At 38.9% G+C, this 22,218-nt stretch overlaps 2 protein-coding genes and 1 gene segment (V, D, J or C); 1 reads left to right on the top strand and 2 right to left on the bottom strand.

The window, feature by feature from the left end:
- Positions 1 to 221: 221 nt before the first annotated feature.
- LOC113052253 (Ig lambda chain C region-like) lies at positions 222 to 2,440 on the bottom strand. The segment is given in 2 exon segments: positions 222 to 677; positions 2,384 to 2,440. Coding segments are annotated over 2 exon segments (342 nt in total).
- A 3,269-nt stretch (positions 2,441 to 5,709) lies between these two features.
- LOC113052248 (immunoglobulin lambda-1 light chain-like) lies at positions 5,710 to 19,179 on the bottom strand. Its single transcript, XM_026216657.1, has 4 exons — positions 19,064 to 19,179; positions 18,650 to 18,975; positions 9,377 to 9,410; positions 5,710 to 6,185 (listed from the first exon to the last, which is right to left on the bottom strand). The coding sequence occupies exons 1-4, from the start codon at positions 19,104 to 19,106 to the stop codon at positions 5,863 to 5,865; spliced, it is 726 nt and encodes a 241-aa protein (XP_026072442.1). The 5' UTR covers positions 19,107 to 19,179; the 3' UTR covers positions 5,710 to 5,862.
- An 815-nt stretch (positions 19,180 to 19,994) lies between these two features.
- LOC113054493 (ADP-ribosylation factor-like protein 16) lies at positions 19,995 to 22,212 on the top strand. The gene is made up of 4 exons (XM_026220085.1): positions 19,995 to 20,159; positions 20,620 to 20,639; positions 21,119 to 21,235; positions 21,744 to 22,212. Exons 1-4 carry the CDS (start codon positions 20,066 to 20,068, stop codon positions 21,873 to 21,875), a joined length of 363 nt encoding a protein of 120 aa, XP_026075870.1. The 5' UTR covers positions 19,995 to 20,065; the 3' UTR covers positions 21,876 to 22,212.
- The last annotated feature ends 6 nt before the right edge of the window (positions 22,213 to 22,218 follow it).

The following is a 22,218-nucleotide window of genomic DNA, read 5'->3' as shown; positions in this document are numbered from 1 at the left end:
CACTTGGGGCTTGTGGCTTTGTTAATATATTAATATAATCTATATCTCTGCCATCTGTGCAGCTGGTGATTTCTAAGCAGGTTGTTTGTGTGTTTCTATTCTGATAGGGCTCAGGGGAACATTATGATTTACATAAAGCTAAAAATGTGAGGCACATGGTGCAGGTGTATCCTGAGCGAGAGTCATGAAAGTGCCCGCATGAAAGAAAATGCAAACAGATGTCATGCCAAAGATTTTTATTTTTGCAGAATCAAAACCCAAAACTGAAGCACATAGTCATAGTCAATGTCAGATACACCCGTTCACAAACATGAAAAGAAATAAAGGCATAACAGCTGACATTTAGATTCAGACACTTTTTCAGCACTGTGAAGCTGAGATACTTTTCTTAGTGAATTTGGACCCCACTGACACCTCACAGGAGAAATCTGCATTGTCCGTCCAGTCAGACGCCTCGATGGTCAGATAGCTGCTCATTTTGAAGGTTTTGTTCTGCTGTTTCTCAGTAGGACTGCTCCAGACTCCATCTGTGACGGAGCGACCGTTGACTGACCAGGTGACGTGCACCAGAGCTACTGAAATATCCTCAGCCAGACACACGAGTGTAGCTTTACTCTCCTTCAGAGCCTCAGCGGACGGAGACAAGAGAGTCAGAACAGGAGGAGAGAGGGGGACGTCTGGAGAAACAGGGAATAATATAATATAATATAATATAATATAATATAATATAATATTCTCTTAAGTCACAAAAATGATCCCAAAATCTTTATCAAAAAGTAAAGAAAAGATCATATACCATGAAGATATTTTCTAAATTTCCTACCATTTATATATTAAAACTTAATTTTGGATTAGTAATATGCATTGCTAAGAACTTTATTTGTCAATATATGCATATATATGCATATATATGCATATATATATATATATATATATATATATATATATATATGCATTCTCAGATTTCAGATTGTCAAATATTTGTATCTCAACCAAATATTGTCCGATCCTAACAAACCATAAAAACCATAACATAGAAAGCTTACTTATTGTTTTCAGATTATGTACAAATCTGAATTTTAAAAAATTGACACTTATGATTGGTTTTGTTGTCTAGAGGCACATATATGCATCACAACTAGGTATGTAAAGGAATCATTTAAATGATAAACATAAATTAAATGTGCTTAATATTGATCTTAACCTTATTTTGACACTAAACAGAAAAAAACAAGCATAATAACAAAGAAAAGCACATTATACCTATAGTAAATGAGCGTGAGGAAACAAGCCTTTAAAACATCTACACGTACTTCAGAATGGGTGCCATCATAGAACTTAAGAACAAATATGAATTGTTATTTTGAATATTAATTTTAATTTTACCAAAATATTGTAATTTGTGCTTTAATTGTCTAATAATAATAAATTAAAACAAATACAATTAAATCACGTGGGTGTCTGAACGGTAATCAAGAGTAAAACTCACTTACCGATCACATTGAATTTTGTTCCCTGGCCGAATACCACAGTGATACATTTCACGAGTTTACTCGTACAAAAACCTCCCACAGTTACAGAACCAAAACATGAGCTCAGACACAAATTTAACCCCAAACTCTCTTCTTTACTGCTGTTATACTGATTGTTAAAAAAAAAAAAAAAAAAAAAAAAAAAAAAAATGTCAGTCTTGCTTAATTATTGATCATTTGTAGAAGGGGTTTTCAAGATTATTTACAAATTAGTCTGTTGTGAGCAAATCCATTTTGGGAAGGGGACAACATTTTCCAAACAGAAGTGAACAACTGAATTCCTTCACAAAGGGCTCCAATATATAGACGGTTTCAACGGCATCAACATAAACAAACGTTAATGCGCGTGAGCGCTTTTGTGGACCTAACTTAACTTCCGGTAGACTCCAAATAGAATCAATAACAACAGCCAAGTCCCTCTAGAGTAGATATTTTTTGATAACAAACAAAATGTGTTTTCTGTGTGGATCAGGCGGACTTAATGAAAATGCTAATTCATTATTTGCCAGCAGGAGATGTTTTAAAGCATAGACATAAAGCGCGAGAAATAGAGGTTTCCCCAGTAACAGCTGTAAACGAAGCAGAGCTGGTACGCTCATACGCTGCTTTATCAGGCATATAACATGCAAGTCTTCTTTCAGAAATACAGCGATATAAAAACACCCGTGCCTCGTTTTGATATTTAAACATAAATGTAAGGAATTATTATTATTAAACGTGCAGTACGTTACGTAACGTTACGTTACTCATGTTTATTTAACGAAGCCTTTTTGAAAATCGATCAGTTTTAAAATTGTTGCGAGTCTCCAAAAATAAATTAATGTATGGGAAACATCCCGCAGCACAGCCACCTGAGCCCAACTTCAGTCTCCTCATCACCTTGACTTTAACTGCGTTTGTAGATGGCACCGCAGCCAGACCGATAAACACAACACAGACCGGAAGTTAACTTAGGTCCAGGCGCGTGCGCCCGATGAAACCGTCTATAGCCTGGTAATGGGCTAGTTGCATATCTCCGCCATCTTGGATTTCCGGTCTTGCGAGTGTGTGCGTAGATATTTCCGGTTGTGCTTAAAGTCAGCGCAGAAAACTGGAGAAGTCCAAATATTACCTTCTATATGTTTACAGGATTTATAATATCACTTCATATGCAAATAAGATATACACTGCTATTATCACTATACTACAAAAGTTAACTGAGCCAGTGGATTTGAAACTTGTGTATGTTTGGGTCCGGTGAATGAATTAAATACACTAATGTTCACTACTGTTCACGAGATGAAAGTTGAACTCATGGCGTGTATACACAGCTATATAATGTATTTTATCTTACCAAATATGTAAATGTACAAATTACTTATTTCTCGAAAATGTTTGCATTATTATTATTATTTTTATATTAAATATTTACCTCGTGAGACGTGGTCTGCGATTTATCTTCAGAAATATCTATTTCTCAATTGTACACATACATCAGTCTGTTTCATTTTCACAACATATTTTATTATTTTACACACTAAAAAATACGTGACTAATTTTAATATTTTTAATCTGATAATTAATGCAAAACAATAACAATATACATAGACAGATAATGATTTATGCTACAGATCTTTCACAAAACAAATAAAAACACACATGAATGCAAACAGCGATCTTTTATTTAATGCAAACATACCATAATTATATTACGTTTAATTGTACAGTTAGTTATAAATTATGTTATCAAATAAAGTTAATAAAACATGCTTTATCAGAAATCTCTGTGCGTCGTTTGACAGTCAGAAACATTTATCTTACATAACAGAACAAAACCTGCTCTTCAAAATGAAAAGTATTGCATATTTGAATGGTTTGTGTTTGAAAGAAGAAATCCCTGTGGTCCTGACCTGACGCTGATCCGCATAATCAACAGAAGAATAAAGCAATCTCCGCGTTGTATCTTGATGAATTTCCACACAGAGGTACGCAAAATATAGGGAGGATGTTTCCCCATGTTTTTGATATACCACTATCGGCTGTTAAATTTGAAAATCATTAATTATATACATCTAGCCAAGATCCGTGTGCAAGTTTCCATTACAGTCAATGCGAGCATCGCAAGACCGGAAATAAGTACGCACACACTCGCGTCGCTGAAGCTCACCGGCGCCATTTTGTGCACCTAGCCCATACCAGACTCTGCTACTTCACTTTGCTTCGTAGACAGAGTCTGGAATGGCATAATAGAGAAGTGTTTTCTCTCACGCTAGGGGGCGCTTGTCTGAAGTTTAAAATCATTGGTTAGCCGTAAGCCAATCAGATACATTTAGTTATGTTATGCGCCTGTACAGCCGCATCGAAGCACAGACATCATGCATCGAACTCAAATCTATGATTGAACTTCCACTGTAAACCTGTTGTTAAACACTCTTCTTGTTCTGGCTTCAGTTTGAAAAAGAGTTGAATGTTCTCCATAACAGAGCGAATTGCATCCTGTGTCTCGTTTCCCATTTCCGCGGTCGTTTCGGTTTTCGATTTCTCTAACCTACAATTTAAAACTCGGTGCTTAGCATCTACGTCACGGCTCTCAGCCCGCCCTCTGCTCGTTGATTGGCCCGGCTGTTTTCAGACCGGTGGCAAACAGAAAGCTCTGACGCTGTATCAGACTAGGAGTTTCTCAGTGTCAAGGATACTTCCTTGGTAGGACTGATCCTTCCAAGTCACTTCCTTCAGAGGCTAGGTGAGAGTCCTCTTTAGCATACGGAGAACACGTAAATGGAACAGGCTAGCAAGTGCACGTAATTGCGTCATTACGTCAGTGAAAAGGTCCGTTTGAATAACGCTGTGAATGGTATTATTAAATTACTTTGGACAACTTAACTAGTTATTTATAAAATAAATGCCGTTGACGCAACCAATTGTTAAATGACAGGTCCGGTTCAGTTAACCATTTGTATTTGTATAATTTAAAATATCAATAATTTGTTCTGGCATTTAAACGTCAAACTTTACTTATATTTACTACAGTTATAACAAATGTTTGGTAACGTAAATAAAAACCGTTTACACTCCGACTACGTTAATGTTCGACATTTTTAAATTTTTGAACTAAGGTTAGATAGCAAAGCTGCGCGCATAGGATTGTGGGTGATTTGAGAACGCGAAGAGCGCGAAGGATACACATATGCATCCTTTCCTGTGTATGGGATATTCTTCGATCGAAGGACTCAGTCCTTGGTTGAAATTCCGAGGATCCTCGACATTTGAACAGTCCTTCGACGGATGTCAATGACGTAGCATCCTCGAAATACTGGCTTCCGAGGATCCTTCCTTGACATTGAGAAACACCTACTGAGTACAGAAGTGAAATGAAATTGAGCGGAAGTAGGAAGTCTGACGTAGTCAGGCTATCCAATAGATAATGAGAAGGTCACTTCAAGTGTTCATAATAATAACATTATATTCATGCAAACATGTTTCAGATTTAAACAAAAACACTCAATTTGCTGTTTTATCTTTTATCTGGTTTATCAGGTTGTTCACTGATAATGAAAACTCTACTGCGCTGTAACACTGAAATCTCATTCATGCTTTCTATGGTGATTTTAAGTCATGTTTGTAGCTGGATAGTCACTGGTCACTTTATTAGTTGATTACATTAAAAGAGCCGCTTGGGCATTCTGCTAAATGTCTCTTTTTGTGTTCCTCAGAAAACAGAAAGTCCCGTGGGTTTGGAAGGAGCTTTCCCTTTAGTGTCTCTCTTCAGCAGAGCCATGTGAATATAATCAAACACATTTCCACAGAGCTGATTATGAGAGCAGGTGTTTCCTGTGTCAGGACTGAACTTCATGTACTGATGAAAATCTCCACGGATCACTGCATCTGAAAGAAGACCAACTTCAGCACTGTTTTCAGATCTATTCAGAGGATGCATAAAAATCCCTTTATTTATTAGCATTGTTAAATGATAATTTTGAATTAACATCTTTCCTGTGAAATCTGAAAATTTCATTTTATTCATTTTTAATTATTTATATTTTTAATCAATTAAATTATATAATTAAAATGTATCAGATATTCTAATTGCAAATATGTTTTTAATAGTACTGCATAATAGATGCAATAAGCTGATGCTAACATAATGAACTAAAATACTTTTGTGCATTCATTGGACACAAAGTAATAAGAAAAGTTTGATTAACAAACAGTTTATTGGAGTTTATAAAGCAGAGTACATTTAAACATGAAGCAACTACAGTAAGATACTTTATTTTTAATATTTAATGTTTTCTACTCCATGCAAACAAATTGAAATGCTATCACTTAAATCAAGAGGAGATCAAGCAGTTCAGTCGCTGCAGTCAGATTTCTTGATGCTTTTTCTGGTGGTTTTGGAGGCAGCAGATGCTTCACATGTCAGCTGTGTGTCTTTGTCCCACTCTGAGCTCTCAAGGGTTAAATAACTGCTCATCTTGAATTTCTTATCAGGCTGCTGTTCAGCAGATCCAGTGAAGACGCCTTCAGTAACTGAGTTCCCGTTCACAAGCCAGCGCACATCAGCAAAAGCCCCAGACATGTGATTGATCAGACACACCAGAGTGAGTTTACTGGAGCTCAGCTCTTCTCTGGACGGACGGAGGATGTTCAGCACAGGAGCAGCAGCAGCAGCATCTAAACACAGATCATCATCAACATCTGCAAACACACCTTCATCTCAGCCAGACCTCTCAAATATTAAACTCTGACTACATTTCGTACGCGCTAAAATTTCACACATCAGCATGTACACAACTGATCTTCTCTTACATTATTTAACAATTAAGTAACATAATTATTTGTTCAAAGGCAGAAAATGATTGTAATTTTAGTATGCACATTAAACACATAACATCTCTGACAAAAAGACGCATGTTGGATTTTTGTTTTAGGTTAAAATGTTCGTGAATATATCTGGCACTGTGGATATTTTAGGTGACACCGTTTATGCCATTTTTAATCATTACTGTCTTCACTAGTTTTGTTTTTTTTATGTCCATATTCACTTCTATATAATATTGCTTTTAGTTTATCGATGAATTAATAAAAGCTGCACGTGTACTATTTCTAATAGAATTAACAAAACCATTTCAGATGTAATACAGCACGTCACACAACAGGTCAACTTCTCACATGCTGTTTCACTAATACAGAAATAATTTTTTTTTTTTTAAGCTATCAAATTAAACACAAAGCTGATGCTCTTTAAATCACATCTGGAGAAGAATCTGCTCACTACTACTACTATGAATAATAATAATAATAATAATAATTAAAGCTGCAAGCAGCATTTTACGGGGTTCAAGCATTTAAGGCCTCTGAGGTGGTCTTGGCTAACCTGGATGCATGGATGACAGTTAAAGACATCCAAAATGAAGAATAGGCTGGCAGACAGACACAAACACTGAAATTAAATGATTAAACTAGTTTTTAACAGTTTAGATGTCATTTTCAGGTTAAACTGTAATCACAATGTGGCAAAATTGTAAAAACTGATATATCTGTATGAACAAAATGGAAAACATTGACTCAATGAGATTTAAAATGTTATAACAGTTAATTTTTTTTATGTTTTGGCATGAATTAATGAATCCTTTCAACAGTACTGTTCAACTTTGCTGAATGAGCCCATTAGTGGTCTCCCGCTGCCATCTAGTGGTTCTAAATTGCATTTACTCAAGCAACACTGTGTTTTTAAATATAACTGTTATAGTGTTGTTATTTTTTTTGACCAATCTCTCTTAAATTTTGCATGCTTGTTTAGAATGAAATTATGCATTATTTTACACAGTTTTGATAATTTGTGGGCTTTCTGTTTGTATTAATAGGCCTTAGTGTACACTATGCAAATAACATATTATAAAATTACTGGTTTATAGTTGTCCAAATGCAACTGTTCAACATGTTTTTGATAATTATTGACCTTCAGAGTCTAGAGAATTGTACTTCAGTGGTTTTATTGATTTTCAGCTTATACCCTATCACTAGTTTGCCAAAGTAACTTTTTGAAATAATCTTGAATATTTAATTAACAGCTTTATTGACAACATTGGTCCCAGAGGCAAAGTTGTTCAGAATGAGGAGATCTATCATATGATATGAAGATCTAGTGTTTTTGAGTGAATATATGAGCATTTTCAAAAAATTTGAGGCCATTTACCATATAAATCTTGTGTTTTGAGACCTTTTCTACTGTTATAGCGCCACCTATGGTGCGATCTCCATGAAACTTTGCATGCTTGTTAAGAGTTACCTGTTACATGTTCTCACCACGTTTCATAAAGTTTTGAGTTTTCGTTTAGGTTTTATAGGCTTTGGGGTATGTTTGGCCACACCCCTTTTCTTAATTACCCATTTAACGCTAACCAAAGTACAAAATTGAACATTTTTTTGATAATTATTGATCTAGACAGTCCACAGAATATTACTGCAGTGGTTTGGTTCCGATCGGACAAAAAACCTAGGACTAGTTCGCAAAAGTAGTTTTTTAACATATTTGTGAATAACAATTGAACGATTTGATTGACAGCAATGGTTCTTGAGGCAAAGTTGTGCATTATGAGGAGATCTACCAAATGATATGCATATTGTGTTGATATGTGAAACACCACGTGATTACAGAGCCATAAAACTCGTTAGCGCCAACTAGTGGCCGATTTCTTTCAAAATTCTTACAGACCTTAAGGTTCATGAGTCGAACGTACCCAGCGAATTTTGTTCCAAACAACATCCGTTAACCCTTTCAAATAGGTGCTTAAAATTGTTTGGCCAATGGCAGCCATGTTTTTTGAGATATGCAAATGTCCTCATAGGTACTTGTGCCCCTTCAGACCAAGACACTGCATACCAATTTTCAAGTCGATCGAGCCAACGGTTGCCTAGTTATAGCCATTTATGTGTTTTTTAAATCTTATTGCGCCCCCAAGTGGCAGAGATGCGCAATTTTTTTTATTTGACCAAAGATTGAGCTCATACATATGTGTACCAAGTTTGGTCAAGATATCTCATTCCGTTCAAGAGTTATAGTCAAAATAACATTTGGCTAACGTTAGCATAGACGCTTTTTGGCGTACTGTTTCGCGTAAGAATCGAAATTTCAACTTTTTTTTGATAATTATTTATATTGAGTGTCCAGGGAATATTTCTGCAGTGGTTTCGTTCCGATTGGTTAAAAATCCTAGGACTAGTTCGCAAAAGTAGGTTTCGGATATAGCTCGATTTTGCGAGAAAACGGTGCGTCGTAGAGCAAAAAATGCAGCTGTGCACTTTTGTTCGGGCTAACCCAAGGATTGCAACGATGCCTTGTTTTTGAGTCTACGGCTAACGGTTTACGACCTGCGGCCAAAAATGTCAAAATTTTTAGTTTTTTGCGCTGTAGCGCCCCCGTTAGGCCGATTGGGCCGGTTCTTTGTATCTGAGTAGCGAGCAAGACTACTACCATCTGACCAAGTTTCAGCTCTCTAGGCCTTACGGTTTGGGCTGCACGTTCAGTTTTAAGGCGGAAAAATAATAATAATAATAAAAATCTTAACAATTACAATAGGGTTTCAGCACTGCGTGCTTGAACCCCTAATAACTGAATATAACATACAACTAGAAAACAGATGAAAGTTAAAGCTGTAGTGAAAGTCTTTTCACTATAATTCAAGATTATGTGGTTACTGGAGGCTCTGGATAACACTATCTGTGACTGAATTCCCACATTTAACTGTAAATAAACTACAATGTAAAAAAAAAAAAGAAAGATATATTTATATAACTACAAGAAGTATACTATATGTAATATAGTAAGAAAAAAATGGAATAACATTGGAAAGATGACTTACCATTCACAATGAGTTTTGTTCCTTGTCCGAATACCACAGTGATACATTTCATATATTCAGCCGAACAAAAACTTCCTCAGTCTGTGAAGAGACACAAACAGAAGTGAAACACTCACTCAAGCTTGTAACGGTGGCATACTCTAATACAATTATTTACAATAACTTTTTCACTAATAACAGAAACGTCATTTTTCAAAAACGTTTTCCAAATGCTTAGATACAATACACATGAACCAAAGATCTTTGGTCATTGAACTAAAGTCACTGGTTCAAAGTGACACAACTTAACATCAAAGTATTACTATTTCAAAATGCAACCCATTACATCTGAATTGAGTATCTATTCATTTCATAACAGTGATTTAACTGATACAACTGCTCAAAATGCTACATAACTGTTGCATTACTCTTGAAGCATAGTTTTTATGGAAAATGACGAACAATATTACAGGTTTTTTACAATCATTTTTGATCTAATAATGGAACACTTTTGGTTACTTAACGTAACCTCGGTTCCCTGAGAGAAGGGAACGAGCGTTATGTATGGGAAATCTCTTTTTTTCCATTCTGTTGAAGCCTGACTTGTTCATGTTTGTGTAGCGGCACAAACCAATGGCGCTTTAGCCAACCAGAAGGGGTGGGGCTGACTACTAAATAAGTCGGCCCGTATCGGCTTTCATCAGATCATTCGACTGAAGCCCCGGTCATCGATTCGTGCAGCTTGTTGAACATCAAGTAACATAATGGTCGTTCCCTGTCATTACCCCTATGGAGTGGGCTCTCACACGAATAGGACATTCCAGTCCTTCTGATCTGTAAGCCAGAGCTATTGCATCAACAATCCAGTGAGACAGTCTTTGCTTGGTAACCGGTAGACCCTTCTGGCAGCCTCCAAAGCAAACAAACAGTTGTTCAGACTGCCTGTACAGTTTAGAACGTTCGAAATAGACTCTTAGAGCCCTAACAGGGCAGAGATGGTTCGGTCCCTGTGCACCATCTGCAGCGAGGAGTGCCAAAAGGGATATTACGTGAGCTCTAAAGGGAGTAGAGAGCACTTTAGGAACATAGCCGTGTCTCAGTTTCAAAATGACCTTGCAGCCATTAAGCCCAAACTCAAGACACGAGGTGCTGACTCGCAGTGCTTGTCACCCAAATGCTTAACAGATGCTAAAGCAAGGAGAAGAGTCATTTTAAGTGATAAGGGCCACAAGTCAGCCGAACTGAGTGACTCAAATGGGGGCCTTTTTAGGGCCATTAGGACCATGGATAAGTCCTAAAAAGGCACAGTCTGAGAGCAAGGAGGATTGATTGTTCTTTGCGCCCTTCAGAAATTTAACCACCAAGTCATTTCTGCCTATTGAACGGCTGGCCTCGAGAGAATGATTGGTTGCATTCATTTCTGGCCATAGAGCCACCTTGTAGACAGCACCCTTGCCTCAGTAATGGTGTTGCTTACTTTTGCTGGGAGCCTATCAGACTCCCATCGAGGCGCCAGATATGAAGGCTCCACAGCTCTGGGCAGCGATGGCAAATTATGCCTTTCACCTGTGAGCGAAGTTCCCTCCTCAACGGGATGGGCCACGGGGCCATCATTACGAGCTGCATTAGCTTTGGAAACCAAGCCTGATTCTTCCAGAGTGGAGCTACTAAGAGGAGGGAGCATTTGGTTTCACTGACTTGCCTGATGATCTGGGGAATCAGGGTGATAGGAGGTTACTCATAAAAGCCGAGCCCTGGGCCAGTAATGGGCCAGGGCGTCTCTTTGTATCGAGAAAAATGTTGGGCAATAAGAATTGTCTTACGAGGTGAAGAGGTTGAGCTCTGCCTTCCCAAAGACTACCAAAATTCACTGTACCGCCTGCGGATGTAGTGCCTAATCACCCGGGGCTTCTTTGACTCTGGACAGCATGCCCCCTCCCAGGTTCATCTTGCACGGCACATGAACTGCCCTTGTTGAGAGGAGTTCCTTCTGTGCCAGGACGGACCAGGACGTGGTGGCCCTTGATGGCTGGAATTCAGGGCTAAGGAGACTGCGAACATTTCCTGGCAGTTGATATGTATGCATCACTGCTGAGCTGTCCAGGGGCCAAATGCTGGATTGCCCTCCAACAGCGCACCCCACCCGTAGCTGAAAGTGAAAAGTGAAAGTGAAGTGACATTCAGCCAAGTATGGTGACCCATACTCAGAATTTGTGCTCTGCATTTAACCCATCCGAAATGCACACACACAGAGCAGTGAACACACACACACACACACTGTGAGCACACACCCGGAGCAGTGGGCAGCCATTTATGCTGCGGCGCCCGGGGAGCAGTTGGGGGTTCGATGCCTTGCTCAAGGGCACCTAAGTCGTGGTTTTGAAGGTGGAGAGAGAGCTGTACATGCACTCCCCCCACCCACAATTCCGTCTGGCCCGAGACTAGAACTCACAACCCTTCGATTGGGAGTCCAACCCTCTAACCATTAGGCCACGACTTCCCTTACGGACGCATCTGATGTGATCACCTTCCTTCTGGAGGCCATGCCCATCCCCACTCCTGTCTGAAACAGGTGAGTGGTCCTCCAGGGGGCCACAGCTTCAATACATCAGTGGTGCACCCTGACTGGAAATCTTTTCAACCACGAACCGTGGCCATTAGGCTGAGCAGCCTCTGAAAAACCCTCTGAACTGAAAAACCCCCTGAATTGTCAGGGATCGAGCCGTCGAGACCCATAGTCGCATTAGGGCGGAGTCGAGAACCTTTCCCAGAAAGACAGTTCGTCTTGGCAACAAGTGGCTCTTGCGTGGGTTGATGACCAACCCGAGGCACTCTAAATGAATGAGCTGTAGCAGGCTGAGCAGCAGGGCTCTTCTGGCAGCCCACAGCCATGGTGCAGAGAGTTTAGGGAGGAAATGACACAGCACCTGTAACGTCTTCTGAGCTTCTGAAAACCACTCAGTGAATCCATTCACAGCGAAGTCGAATAGTCGAAGGAGAGTCGAGGAGGCTCTTTCAGCGTTAGCTGGCCATGGTCTTGCCGATTGCCTGTACTGTGGGCTTTGTTGCGCGCAAAGCCAAATCTGTTGCTGTGCGCAGCTCTTTAAAGGCCTCCTGGTGCTCTTGGCCAGACTCGTCCATGCTACAGAGAAGTTTGGCTTGAAAAACTTGAAGGATGCCAAACAGCCTGTCCGGCTGCTGCGTAAGTTGATAGCGAGGTGATGTGGTCCTGCAGGGCTTAGATGGATGCGCTGCATTGTCATTTAAGTCGAGGGCAGATGGTAGACACAGATGTGAAAATCTGCATCTTCTGGCATGGCAAATAAAGGCCTGAGAGTGGTCTCCTGTGATGACATTGCACGCATAATTCATGGCCTGGAAAAGAGTGATTTGTTTGTGAGGGGGTCTATTGTGAACCTTTAACCGCCATGTAAGGAAAGGGGAGTATGTTGTAAATACAAGGCGATAAACTGTAGATGGGCCTGAAACCATGATTACACTTGGTGCTATTGTTAGGAATTATGGGCCCATTGCACTGAATTTGCTGTGCGCCCTCACTGAAATCACATTCAGTGGGGGCCTGGCCACCCAGGGAACATCATTCTGGGCTACTCTCAACCTCTCCTCCATGTCATGGGCAGGTTAAAGCCTGCCTTATCCAAAAATATGAATGGCTTTCATCAGCTTCCAACTATATTACCTGAAAAAGAGATGTACTGTATTGTAGGAAAAACTAATACTGATAACAATGATATAACATTTTGGGGAATTATATATATGTATATATTTTCCCCATCAACAGGCATCTTGAAACTGATTATACCTGAACATACTACTGTAGGTTGCTCCACTTTCATAATCTAGACATTTAATATTGTTCTTAATTTTTCAGTAATGCAACAGTTATGTAAAATTTTTAGCAGTTGTATCAATTGATAGTTAGATCAATGTAATGCAATGTATAGACACACCATTCAGATGAAATATTTTGAAATTGTAATACTTTAATGTTAAGTTGTGTAATTTTGAACCAGTTATTTTAGTTCAGTGAACAACAGCTCTTTGGCTCATGTTTAATGTAAAAGTGTTAAAGGTACAGGTTATAGGACCTGCCACTAGAGGGCTCACTACCTAAACAATAACAATCGCGTGGTTTGATGATGCTAAGAAGGAGCGTGGAATGATCGGATTTGTTGTCTTCTACCCAACCGTTGACGGCCTTCAATCAGACGGAAAGATAAATCATGGATTTAACGCGAGTTCAACAATTAGCGCGAGTAGATTACATACAAAGTCAATGCAAAAACGCTATCAGACAATGGATCAGACGCATCCTTGCACTGGTCTAGAGACGCGATGCCCCGCGTTTGCCGGGCGAGATCGGCATCTCTTTCTAGTTTAAGTTTGTTGCGAAGCTACTTCCGCATTTGTCCACGGCACTGTTGTCATGTGGTTTCTACGTCAGTAAAGGCAGTCACAAAGGGTAACTAATTTCATTGACATGCGACTGCACTGAAACATTAGAGATATTGTTAGTAATCAGCTGGACAAAATATATAACACTAGCCTAGTGGTTTTTCGATATTTTACTGCAAATATCTTACAAATTGTACCTTTAAGTGTTCTGAGTGCATTTTGGTCATCGGTTGTGAATTATGTGTCTAAAGTTCTGAAAAATGACATGAAAATTCTGTTATTATTGTAAAAAATTATTGTAAAAAACAGTAAAATGTCAAATGGAATGTCAAAGGTCTTGTGAATTTTTTTGTGCCTTGTGGATTTGGCCATTGGTTCTCATCCACATCATAATGGATGTTTTCATTAGCTAAACATCTTGGAAAAAAATCTTCTGGCATGGCAAATATTTGTGTCTAATTGTGTCAGGATGATTGGAGTGGGAGGAGAAGTTGAAGTTAATTTCTTAGATTTGGTTTGTGGTTTAGGTTTAGGTGTGGTAGCAGCTGTTAAAGCATTGCTGGTTAACTAACACGTTTAGAGTGCTGAAATGACCTTTAGTTGCTACATAAATGATGTGGCTTTTCAGACTGGTTTTTACTGGAAGAATAGTGTGGACAGTTTCCTGGAGCGTTGTATCCTTTACATCTCCAGCACCATACAGAACACAATTTGTCAGCAGTTCTGTTAGTCTGCTTTTGTGGCACATCTGGAAATGACTGTCGATTCACACAAGTTCCACACTGCAGGTTTTGCTCGTAGTCTTTCTCCAGCTGATGACCCAACTTTACAAGTTCTTCCACTGTATTGATGGGACTACGTAAATGACAGGCCAGGTGAGGTTTTATGTTTTTGAGAATCCGTTTTACCACTTCTGCTTCTGTTAAGACTGGTTTCCAACGTTTGCAAAGGGCTCTATGTGTGAAAGCAAAATCTCAAATTGTCTCTGTTTCTGTCACGATCGGTGTTACTGAAAACACGGAGAGGGAACCAATTGCAGGTAAGTCATTTATTAAGGGGTAATCTGAAGAGAATACACAGTCCAGGCAGGGGTCGAAACCAACACATCAATGCACATAAACAAGACACGAAGACAAGGCAAGGCAAGGCAAGGCAAGGCAAGGCAAGGCAAGGCAACGCAAGGCAAGAAGCGACGGACATGAATAATCATAAGACATAAACAAGGACTCCGTAACACAGACTCAGACAGACAGGGTATAAATACCCAGAAGGATAATGAGGGAACAGGAGACAGGTGGGGAACAATCAATTACTCAACAAGGAGGAAGTGACCAAATAAGGGAACAGGAAGTGATAAGGTGACCGACACCGTGAGAAAGGAGGACATCAGCTGGAACCCCAGGGAACACCACCCAGACACTGTGACAGTTTCTCCTTTGGTTCAAGTACAGACTTGTTCTACCAGCTCGTCTCCATAATCTTCTGAGAGGAATGCAGAAAAAAGCCTTTCCAAATTCCTCCCAGGTGGTAATGGTTAAGTTCTGGTGACCTCCCACCAGTCTTGTGCTGTACCATATGGGACTGGATGGAAATTTTCCAAAATGTCAACATCGGTGGGGAGGTGCAATGGCAAGAAGTTTTTTTTTTTTTTTTTTTTTTTGGTACCTCAGGCACCTTCTGCAGAAATTTGTTCCTGATCTTTTTGACGAATTTGCTGGGGTGTCTTGATGTCCTGCTGTAACTCCAGCTCTCTGATCTACCATCCACACAATTCAGTACACAAAGTAGATTCAGTTTATCTGTCAGCATCACTTTGGTGTCTTGAATTAACTGTCAGTTTCTGTTTCCTCATGTTGTTTCGTTACAGTTAAGGTGGAGACATGCTGATGATTGAACTCTATTTTATCAATCAAGGCATCCAGTTGCCTGCCAGTGTGGAAAGTAATTTTTTTTTCATTTCATAGGTGACTTCATTCACAGCCTTTTCTTGTTTCTTTGGCATTTAAAGAGGCGAAACCTTTTCCCTTGTAGTTGGGTAATAAGATGTTGCATTTCTTTGCCAGGAGTATAGGAAAGTGAATCTGGTAAATCATGTTGTGTTTCTGAAGATGAAAATTCAGATGAGGTGCACAACTGCAGAGGAAATGGTCCTTTTTCCCTGGTTTGGCCTTGGACAGGACGGCTGCCAGCAGGTGCAGGTGATGTGGAAGAAAAACTTACACTGGATCCCTGTGGAGTTCTGTGATGCAATGTGGACATGGAGTGGAAAACTGAAGTACTTGGAAGTTGAGGATATCCTGGATGTTGAGCAATCTGTTTTCCCAGTTGGTTGCTTAGACTAGGAATATCTGGAGGAGGATCAGTGTCTACCAAAGTGGATGGGGAGGGTGGAGATGTATATGAATATCAGTCAATGTACAAAGTTGAATGTACAATACAGGTATTGTTCAATGTATGTGATGGTACATACTGTATGTACTAAAGTTAACAAAGTCTTTTACAAGTGAGCAAGTAATATTCACATTATCTAAATTAAGTGATTGTCCATAATTTAGTTTGATAAGAGCATGAGATACTGAAAACGCTTCATGTTTTTCATCTGTGATCTAGAAGGAGAAGTGAATGTGAGCAGTGAGGAGGTTTTTGTCATGCTATGAATCACTGTGATATGTACTCTCTAACAGAGCTGTCCCATGTCTTACAGTAATAGACTGCAGAATCATCCACATCCACATTACTGATTGACAGATGACAGTCTGACTGGGTTGGATAAGACACTGTAAATTTAGATGAGGAGAATCCAGATCCATATTTAGGAGAGCTCAGAAAAAAAAAAGAAAAGAAAAGAAAAGAAAAGTGGAAAGATTACCATTCACAGTCAGTTTTGTTCCTTGTCATAAAGTCACTCTGAACACATGGCTCTGCTGAAGACAGACACTAAAGGAAAAACTCCTTCCAAACCCACAGAGCTTTCTGTCTTCTGAGGAGCCCAAAAAGAGACATTTAGCGAGAAAGTGACCAGTGAATATACAGTTTCAAACAGGAAAAAAAACATGATAAAAGCACTATAAGAGATTAGTTAAAATTACAGATTACTAAAGAAGTTGCAGAATATTCTTAGCATCTGTGATTTGTTATTAATTCAACCTGAATCTGAGATGTGAAGAAGTGCTTTTACTTTTCATCTGTGGTCTAGAAGCAGAAGTGAATGTGAGAGGTTTTTGTCATGTTGTGAATCACTGTGATACGTACTCACTAACAGAGCTGTCCCATGTGATACAGTAATAGACTGCAGAATCATCTACATCCACATTATTGATGATCAGACTATAATCTGTTTGAGATGAATGTGTTGATGTGTATTTAGGAGCAGAGAAACCCCATCCATACTCAGCTGAGCTCAAGCTATGATGAAATCTTAACATATACCGAGGAATTCCTGCTGGAATCTGTTTGTACCATCTAGCAGCAGAACCAGTTACTGTCCCCAGATTACAGTCCAGTTTAGCCGTTTCTCCTTTACTGACTGTGATTACTGGACTCTGAGTCACTACAGTCGCTCCACTGACACCTGCAGAATAAACACAACCTTTACATGAGATTGTGTGTCAGAACACTTTAAATCATCAGATCTGATGAACACTTACAGGTCAGGAGAGTGAAGAAAGCACAGAATATTGAGATCATCTTGATTTGGTGGATGTGACGTGTGAAGATGAGCAGTGCTGAAGAATAATGCTGAGATCAGACCAGAGAGAGAGACTTTAAGAGAGTAAAGAGAAAGACCCGCCCCCCTCACACAACACACACTCAACACATCTGACACAGTCGAATCAATCCAGCACAGCACAGACCAGACTGGATTACAGTCATACAGCAACTTAAATATATTTGACCTTTTCTATGGAATATATTGTGATAATCAGTGTCATAAATGGGATGTTATAAAGTGAATAAAACACTTACAGAGCGGTACAATATATGGAAGCAGTAAAATATATGGAAGAGAAACCTTTATTTAAAATGTGTCATTTACATAGTACTATATTCGGCAAGCAGGTGTCTCCTGTGTGTGTGTGTGTGAGAGAGAGAGAGAGAGGGGGGGGGGGGGGTTCCAGACGAACTCTACACTGTGTTGACAAAATATTATCACAATTACAGTAAAACCTGCAACCTACCTTGTTGGACTTTTTATATATGTATGTATTTTTTATTGATTTTGGTTAGGGGGTAGAATATAAAGTGTGTGCAGTATATAATATCAGTGAAGACTCCTCATAAAACACACATGCACATCTTTTCTTTTGCCTTTTTTTTCAATAGATATGCCAAATATTACCTAAAAATAGAACAGGGTTATTCAAATCTTTCCCTGGAGGGCCAGTGCACTGCAGAGTTTAGCTCTAACCCTAATCAAACACACCTGAGCCTGTTAATCAATGTCTTTGGGATCATTAGAAAATCACATGTATAGGTGTGTTTGATCAGGGTTGGAGCTAAACTCTGCAGTGCACTGGCTCTCCAGGACAAGATTTGAATAGCCCTGATGTAGAATATAGAAAACAAACATCCAAAGTACACTCATATTATGTAACCATCAAAACATTGATTTTACTGTAAAAGTTGCATTTGTCCTTTTAAATAAATGAATATTAAACAAATTGCATCCATTCCAGCATTCCTCCAAGTGGCTGGTTCATCAGGTTTACGTGTGTGTGTGTGATTTAAATATTTATTCATGAAGTTTAAAGCAATCATGGCACAACTGTAAAAACTGGCCGTATTGTATACTGAATTTAAGAACATTGACGGGTGTTAAAGCAGAAGTGAGTGTGAGCAGTGAGGAGGTTTTTGTCATGCTGTGAATCATTGTGATACCTCCTCGCTAACAGAGTTGTCCCATGTGTGACAGTAATACACTGCAGAATCATCCACATCCACATTACTGATGATGAGACTATAGTCAATATTTGACTTAGCATTAGATGTGAAGCGGCCGGAGGAAAAACCATCCCCGTATTTGTCAGGGGAGCGGTGAGAATAATAGTAACTCAACACAAACTGAGGAGCTGCATTTGGAATCTGTTTATACCAGTAGACATAATGACCGTCCGTTTCAACGTTACAGTCCATAGTCACAGATCTCCCTTTTTGTTCTGTTACTACAGAGGGTTTCTGAGTAACCACTTTAGCACATTTGACACCTGTAAAAATTATAAATAAAATGAATTTCATTGACCTTGACACCCCTGAGAGAACAAGAAGTTTAAAATGAAAGGCACTGTAACTTACATGACAGAAGAGTGAGGAGAAAGCAGTAGAATATTATCAGCATCTTGTCTGTGTGACGACTGAGTTTGAGTTTAGAGAAGAGATGAAGAGAACAAGAGAGAATGAAGTACTCATATAGAGAAGAAGAGGAAGAGAAACTCTGAAAGAGGGAGGAGTTCAGCCAATCACTTCAACCTCAAACAGCAACTGGTTTAATACTCTTCAATTTGCATACAACTAATGTCCTTATCAGGGAAGGATTTGTGATCTGATTCTGAAGGGCAGGATGTAGATGTATGTTTACTATTGCTGCATAATACGGTATAAATAATGTGCATATGCTACATTTGTCAAAAACATCAGTAGGTATACAGGTCACTGCATGGAACATTGTACCACAATGCAATGCACTTAACTGGGGTTTTGTCTTCCTGGTTTGCTGTGATACTGCATTAGTCCAAATTCAAGTAATCTTGAACAGATTTGTTTTAATATAATAGTCAAATAGCTATTAGAGCATGCATGTGTGTGGTGAATGAACCTTAAGTAGCCTATTTATTTATTTATTTTCCAAGAAGATAACAATACTAACTGAATTAAAAATGCAATGTGATGGGCTTTATAGCATACCACAGTTTAAAACGTTTATACTACAAAAATGTTTAATTTTTACATAAGCTATTTTAAAAAGTAGGAGAGAGTGTGTAAAGTGCACTATTTAATATAAGCAGCAGGCTGTGCTAGTTTTCATTTTTTTCAGTTTAAACGTGCATTATAAAAAGCTCGTGTCACAACGGTGCAACTGGTTCACATACTATTTTTAACCAAAATAGACACTATACAGAATTTGCAGAGTCGATTCTGCTACAGCTTGCTAGAGGGCGACAATCACTACAAAAATATAGATAATTCAAGACGCATGGAGACTTTTATTGTGTAAATAGCGTGTAAAGTCACTCGTGTTAAAGCAGAAATCTGCACACTCGTTTCGATAAAATAATTTCAGGCTAAGTGGTCGTGGAGATGTGCTTGTTGCTCGGTGCAACTGGAGTTGGAAAAACGCTTTTACTAAAGCGACTACAGAATATCCTTCAATTCAGCAGCTGTTTACACAAACGTTAGATAGGATGCATACTGTGCTTCCATAAAGAGTTTATTAATGTACGTTAGATATTAAAACTGTTGATCTGACGTTAGTGGATATGGCTTCTTTATCTGGAGTTGCACGCGGACGCGCATCTGGGCACGTAGGGGTAACGCGCCCGTCACGCTGCCCACGGTGAGCACGAGCGCGCGCTCACGCGATTTTAGAAAATCAAGGCTTTTATAAGATTTTACTAGCAGTATAAGACAAACAGTGTTTGAGTGTTAAAATAAGTCGGATCTGGTGGGAAATCATTGGAACTGAGGATGAAGACATTATGATTTTGTTTTAGTTTAGTTGAATAGTGTGTGGTACCACCTGAGTCGATACAGTATATAAAAGTTATGAATAGGCTAGTACATCTTAAATATACAAAATGTTTAACCATTTTCTTTTTATTTAATGTTCATAAATACTAAAACAATCTGGAAAGTTCAGAAATATGTCCTCAATGTAGGGGAAAAAATATTTATGTTTGTAATAAAAAAAAAAAAATTAAAGGGTGCACTTTACTTGAAGGGGTGTGCATAAGACTGACATGACACCTTCATGATAATTAAGTGTCATTCGCTCAGTTATGTCATTTTTTATAATAAAGATGACTGTTTGACCTGACTCAAACCTTAACCATATAACCCATTACAAAGACATCTCAAACAGCGTCATCTTTGCATTAAAAATGACATAACTGAGCGAATGACGCTTAATGACAGTTGTCATAAACATGCATAAAACCTCCTTCGTATTCACGTGTCATGTCATGATCATGAATGTGTCATGTCAGTCTTATGCATTGCACACCCCTTCAAGTAAAGTGTTACCGATCAAAGATTATATAAATATTAATTTATCTTGTGTGTGTGTTTGTGTGTGTGTGTGTGTGTGTGTGTGTGTGTGTGTGTGTGTGTGTGTGCGTGCACGCTTTCTTTTAGGTCGGTACCAACCTCACAGACCTCATACTCAGGAGGAGGAAGATAACAGTAGTAGAGTTGGGAGGCTGTATGGAGCCCATTTGGCCAAAATACTACGTAGATAGCACATCTGTTATAGTGAGTGTCAGGAATTCACACTATTCTTCAGATATATCAGTTCACTATATCAGTGGTTGCTTTACAAGAGAAGCTGGTTTACTTTAAATGCCTACCTGCCATCTGCTTTTGCTCTGTAAAAATGTAAGATTTTTTAATATATATATATATATATAATTAAGAAAATAGTACAGAAGCCAAGATACAAGAGAAATTAGTTTTTTGGTCTCGAACTTAATTCCCATACTTCCATGTGTCTTGTGTTTTATAGAATACAGAAAATATATAGCCATATTAAAGAATCAAGCGTGTTTAACATTTCGTAAGTGGTGTACTGTACATCTCAGTGATTCAGATGGCAGAAGATAATGGTTTTACACACTGGAGCAGAATCCCTCAGTTAGCATCCTCAGGATGGGAAGATTGCTTATGTTTTGTCTGGAGTAAAATCCTTGAGAGAGATTGTATGTGCATGTAATGTGTGATTATGTTTCTCAACATGACTGATATGCATTTGATCTTAATTCAGTTTGTGGTGGACTGTGCCAGCGTCGTCCAGATCTCTTCTTCTTGCGTCCAGCTGCTGTCCGTTCTCTCTGCGGAGCCGCTGCAGTCTGCGCTGTGCTCGTACTCTTCAACACACTCACTCTTGAGCATGTAATCAATCCACACCCTCACAATACATGATAGATATGGAGCGGAGTACTGCAGGGTCACAGTAAACAAACATCAGACAAATGTGGAGATACACAACCAGTGGAAGAATCTAGAGCGGATCTACAGATGTGTTTTCTAAAAGATTAACATTTCAGTGCCATGTTATTAGAAAAGTGTGAGGCATTGCAAGAGATGTTCAGACATCATCATCTACTGAATGTTTATATAGAAAAACAATGCAGAGAAATCTGTGCAAACAACCCTATGTGATCTGTGATTATATTGACCATATGAGACATTTTGGTCACTACTCAATTTCCATTCTTCAATTGGTGTTATAGTCAGAA

The sequence above is a fragment of the Carassius auratus genome, chromosome 3 (assembly GCF_003368295.1).
Source record: "Carassius auratus strain Wakin chromosome 3, ASM336829v1, whole genome shotgun sequence".
Lineage (NCBI taxonomy): Eukaryota > Metazoa > Chordata > Actinopteri > Cypriniformes > Cyprinidae > Carassius > Carassius auratus.
This window is presented reverse-complemented; position numbering and strand designations above follow the sequence as displayed.

Excerpts from the sequence above, each read along its gene's own strand:
- LOC113052248 (XM_026216657.1), bottom strand. The coding sequence starts at position 19,106 with ATGCTGATAATATTCTACTGCTTTCTCCTCACTCTTCTGTCAT. Across the intron at positions 18,976-19,063 it reads TCTCCTCACTCTTCTGTCAT|GTGTCAAATGTGCTAAAGTG; the intron begins GTAAGTTACAGT and ends TAATTTTTACAG. Across the intron at positions 9,411-18,649 it reads ACAACTCTGTTAGCGAGGAG|GTATTCGGACAAGGAACAAA; the intron begins GTATCACAATGA and ends TGTATCACTGTG.
- LOC113054493 (XM_026220085.1), top strand. The coding sequence starts at position 20,066 with ATGTGCTTGTTGCTCGGTGCAACTGGAGTTGGAAAAACGCTTTTACTA. Across the intron at positions 20,160-20,619 it reads CAGCAGCTGTTTACACAAAC|TTCAGAAATATGTCCTCAAT; the intron begins GTTAGATAGGAT and ends CAATCTGGAAAG. Across the intron at positions 21,236-21,743 it reads TAGATAGCACATCTGTTATA|TTTGTGGTGGACTGTGCCAG; the intron begins GTGAGTGTCAGG and ends ATCTTAATTCAG.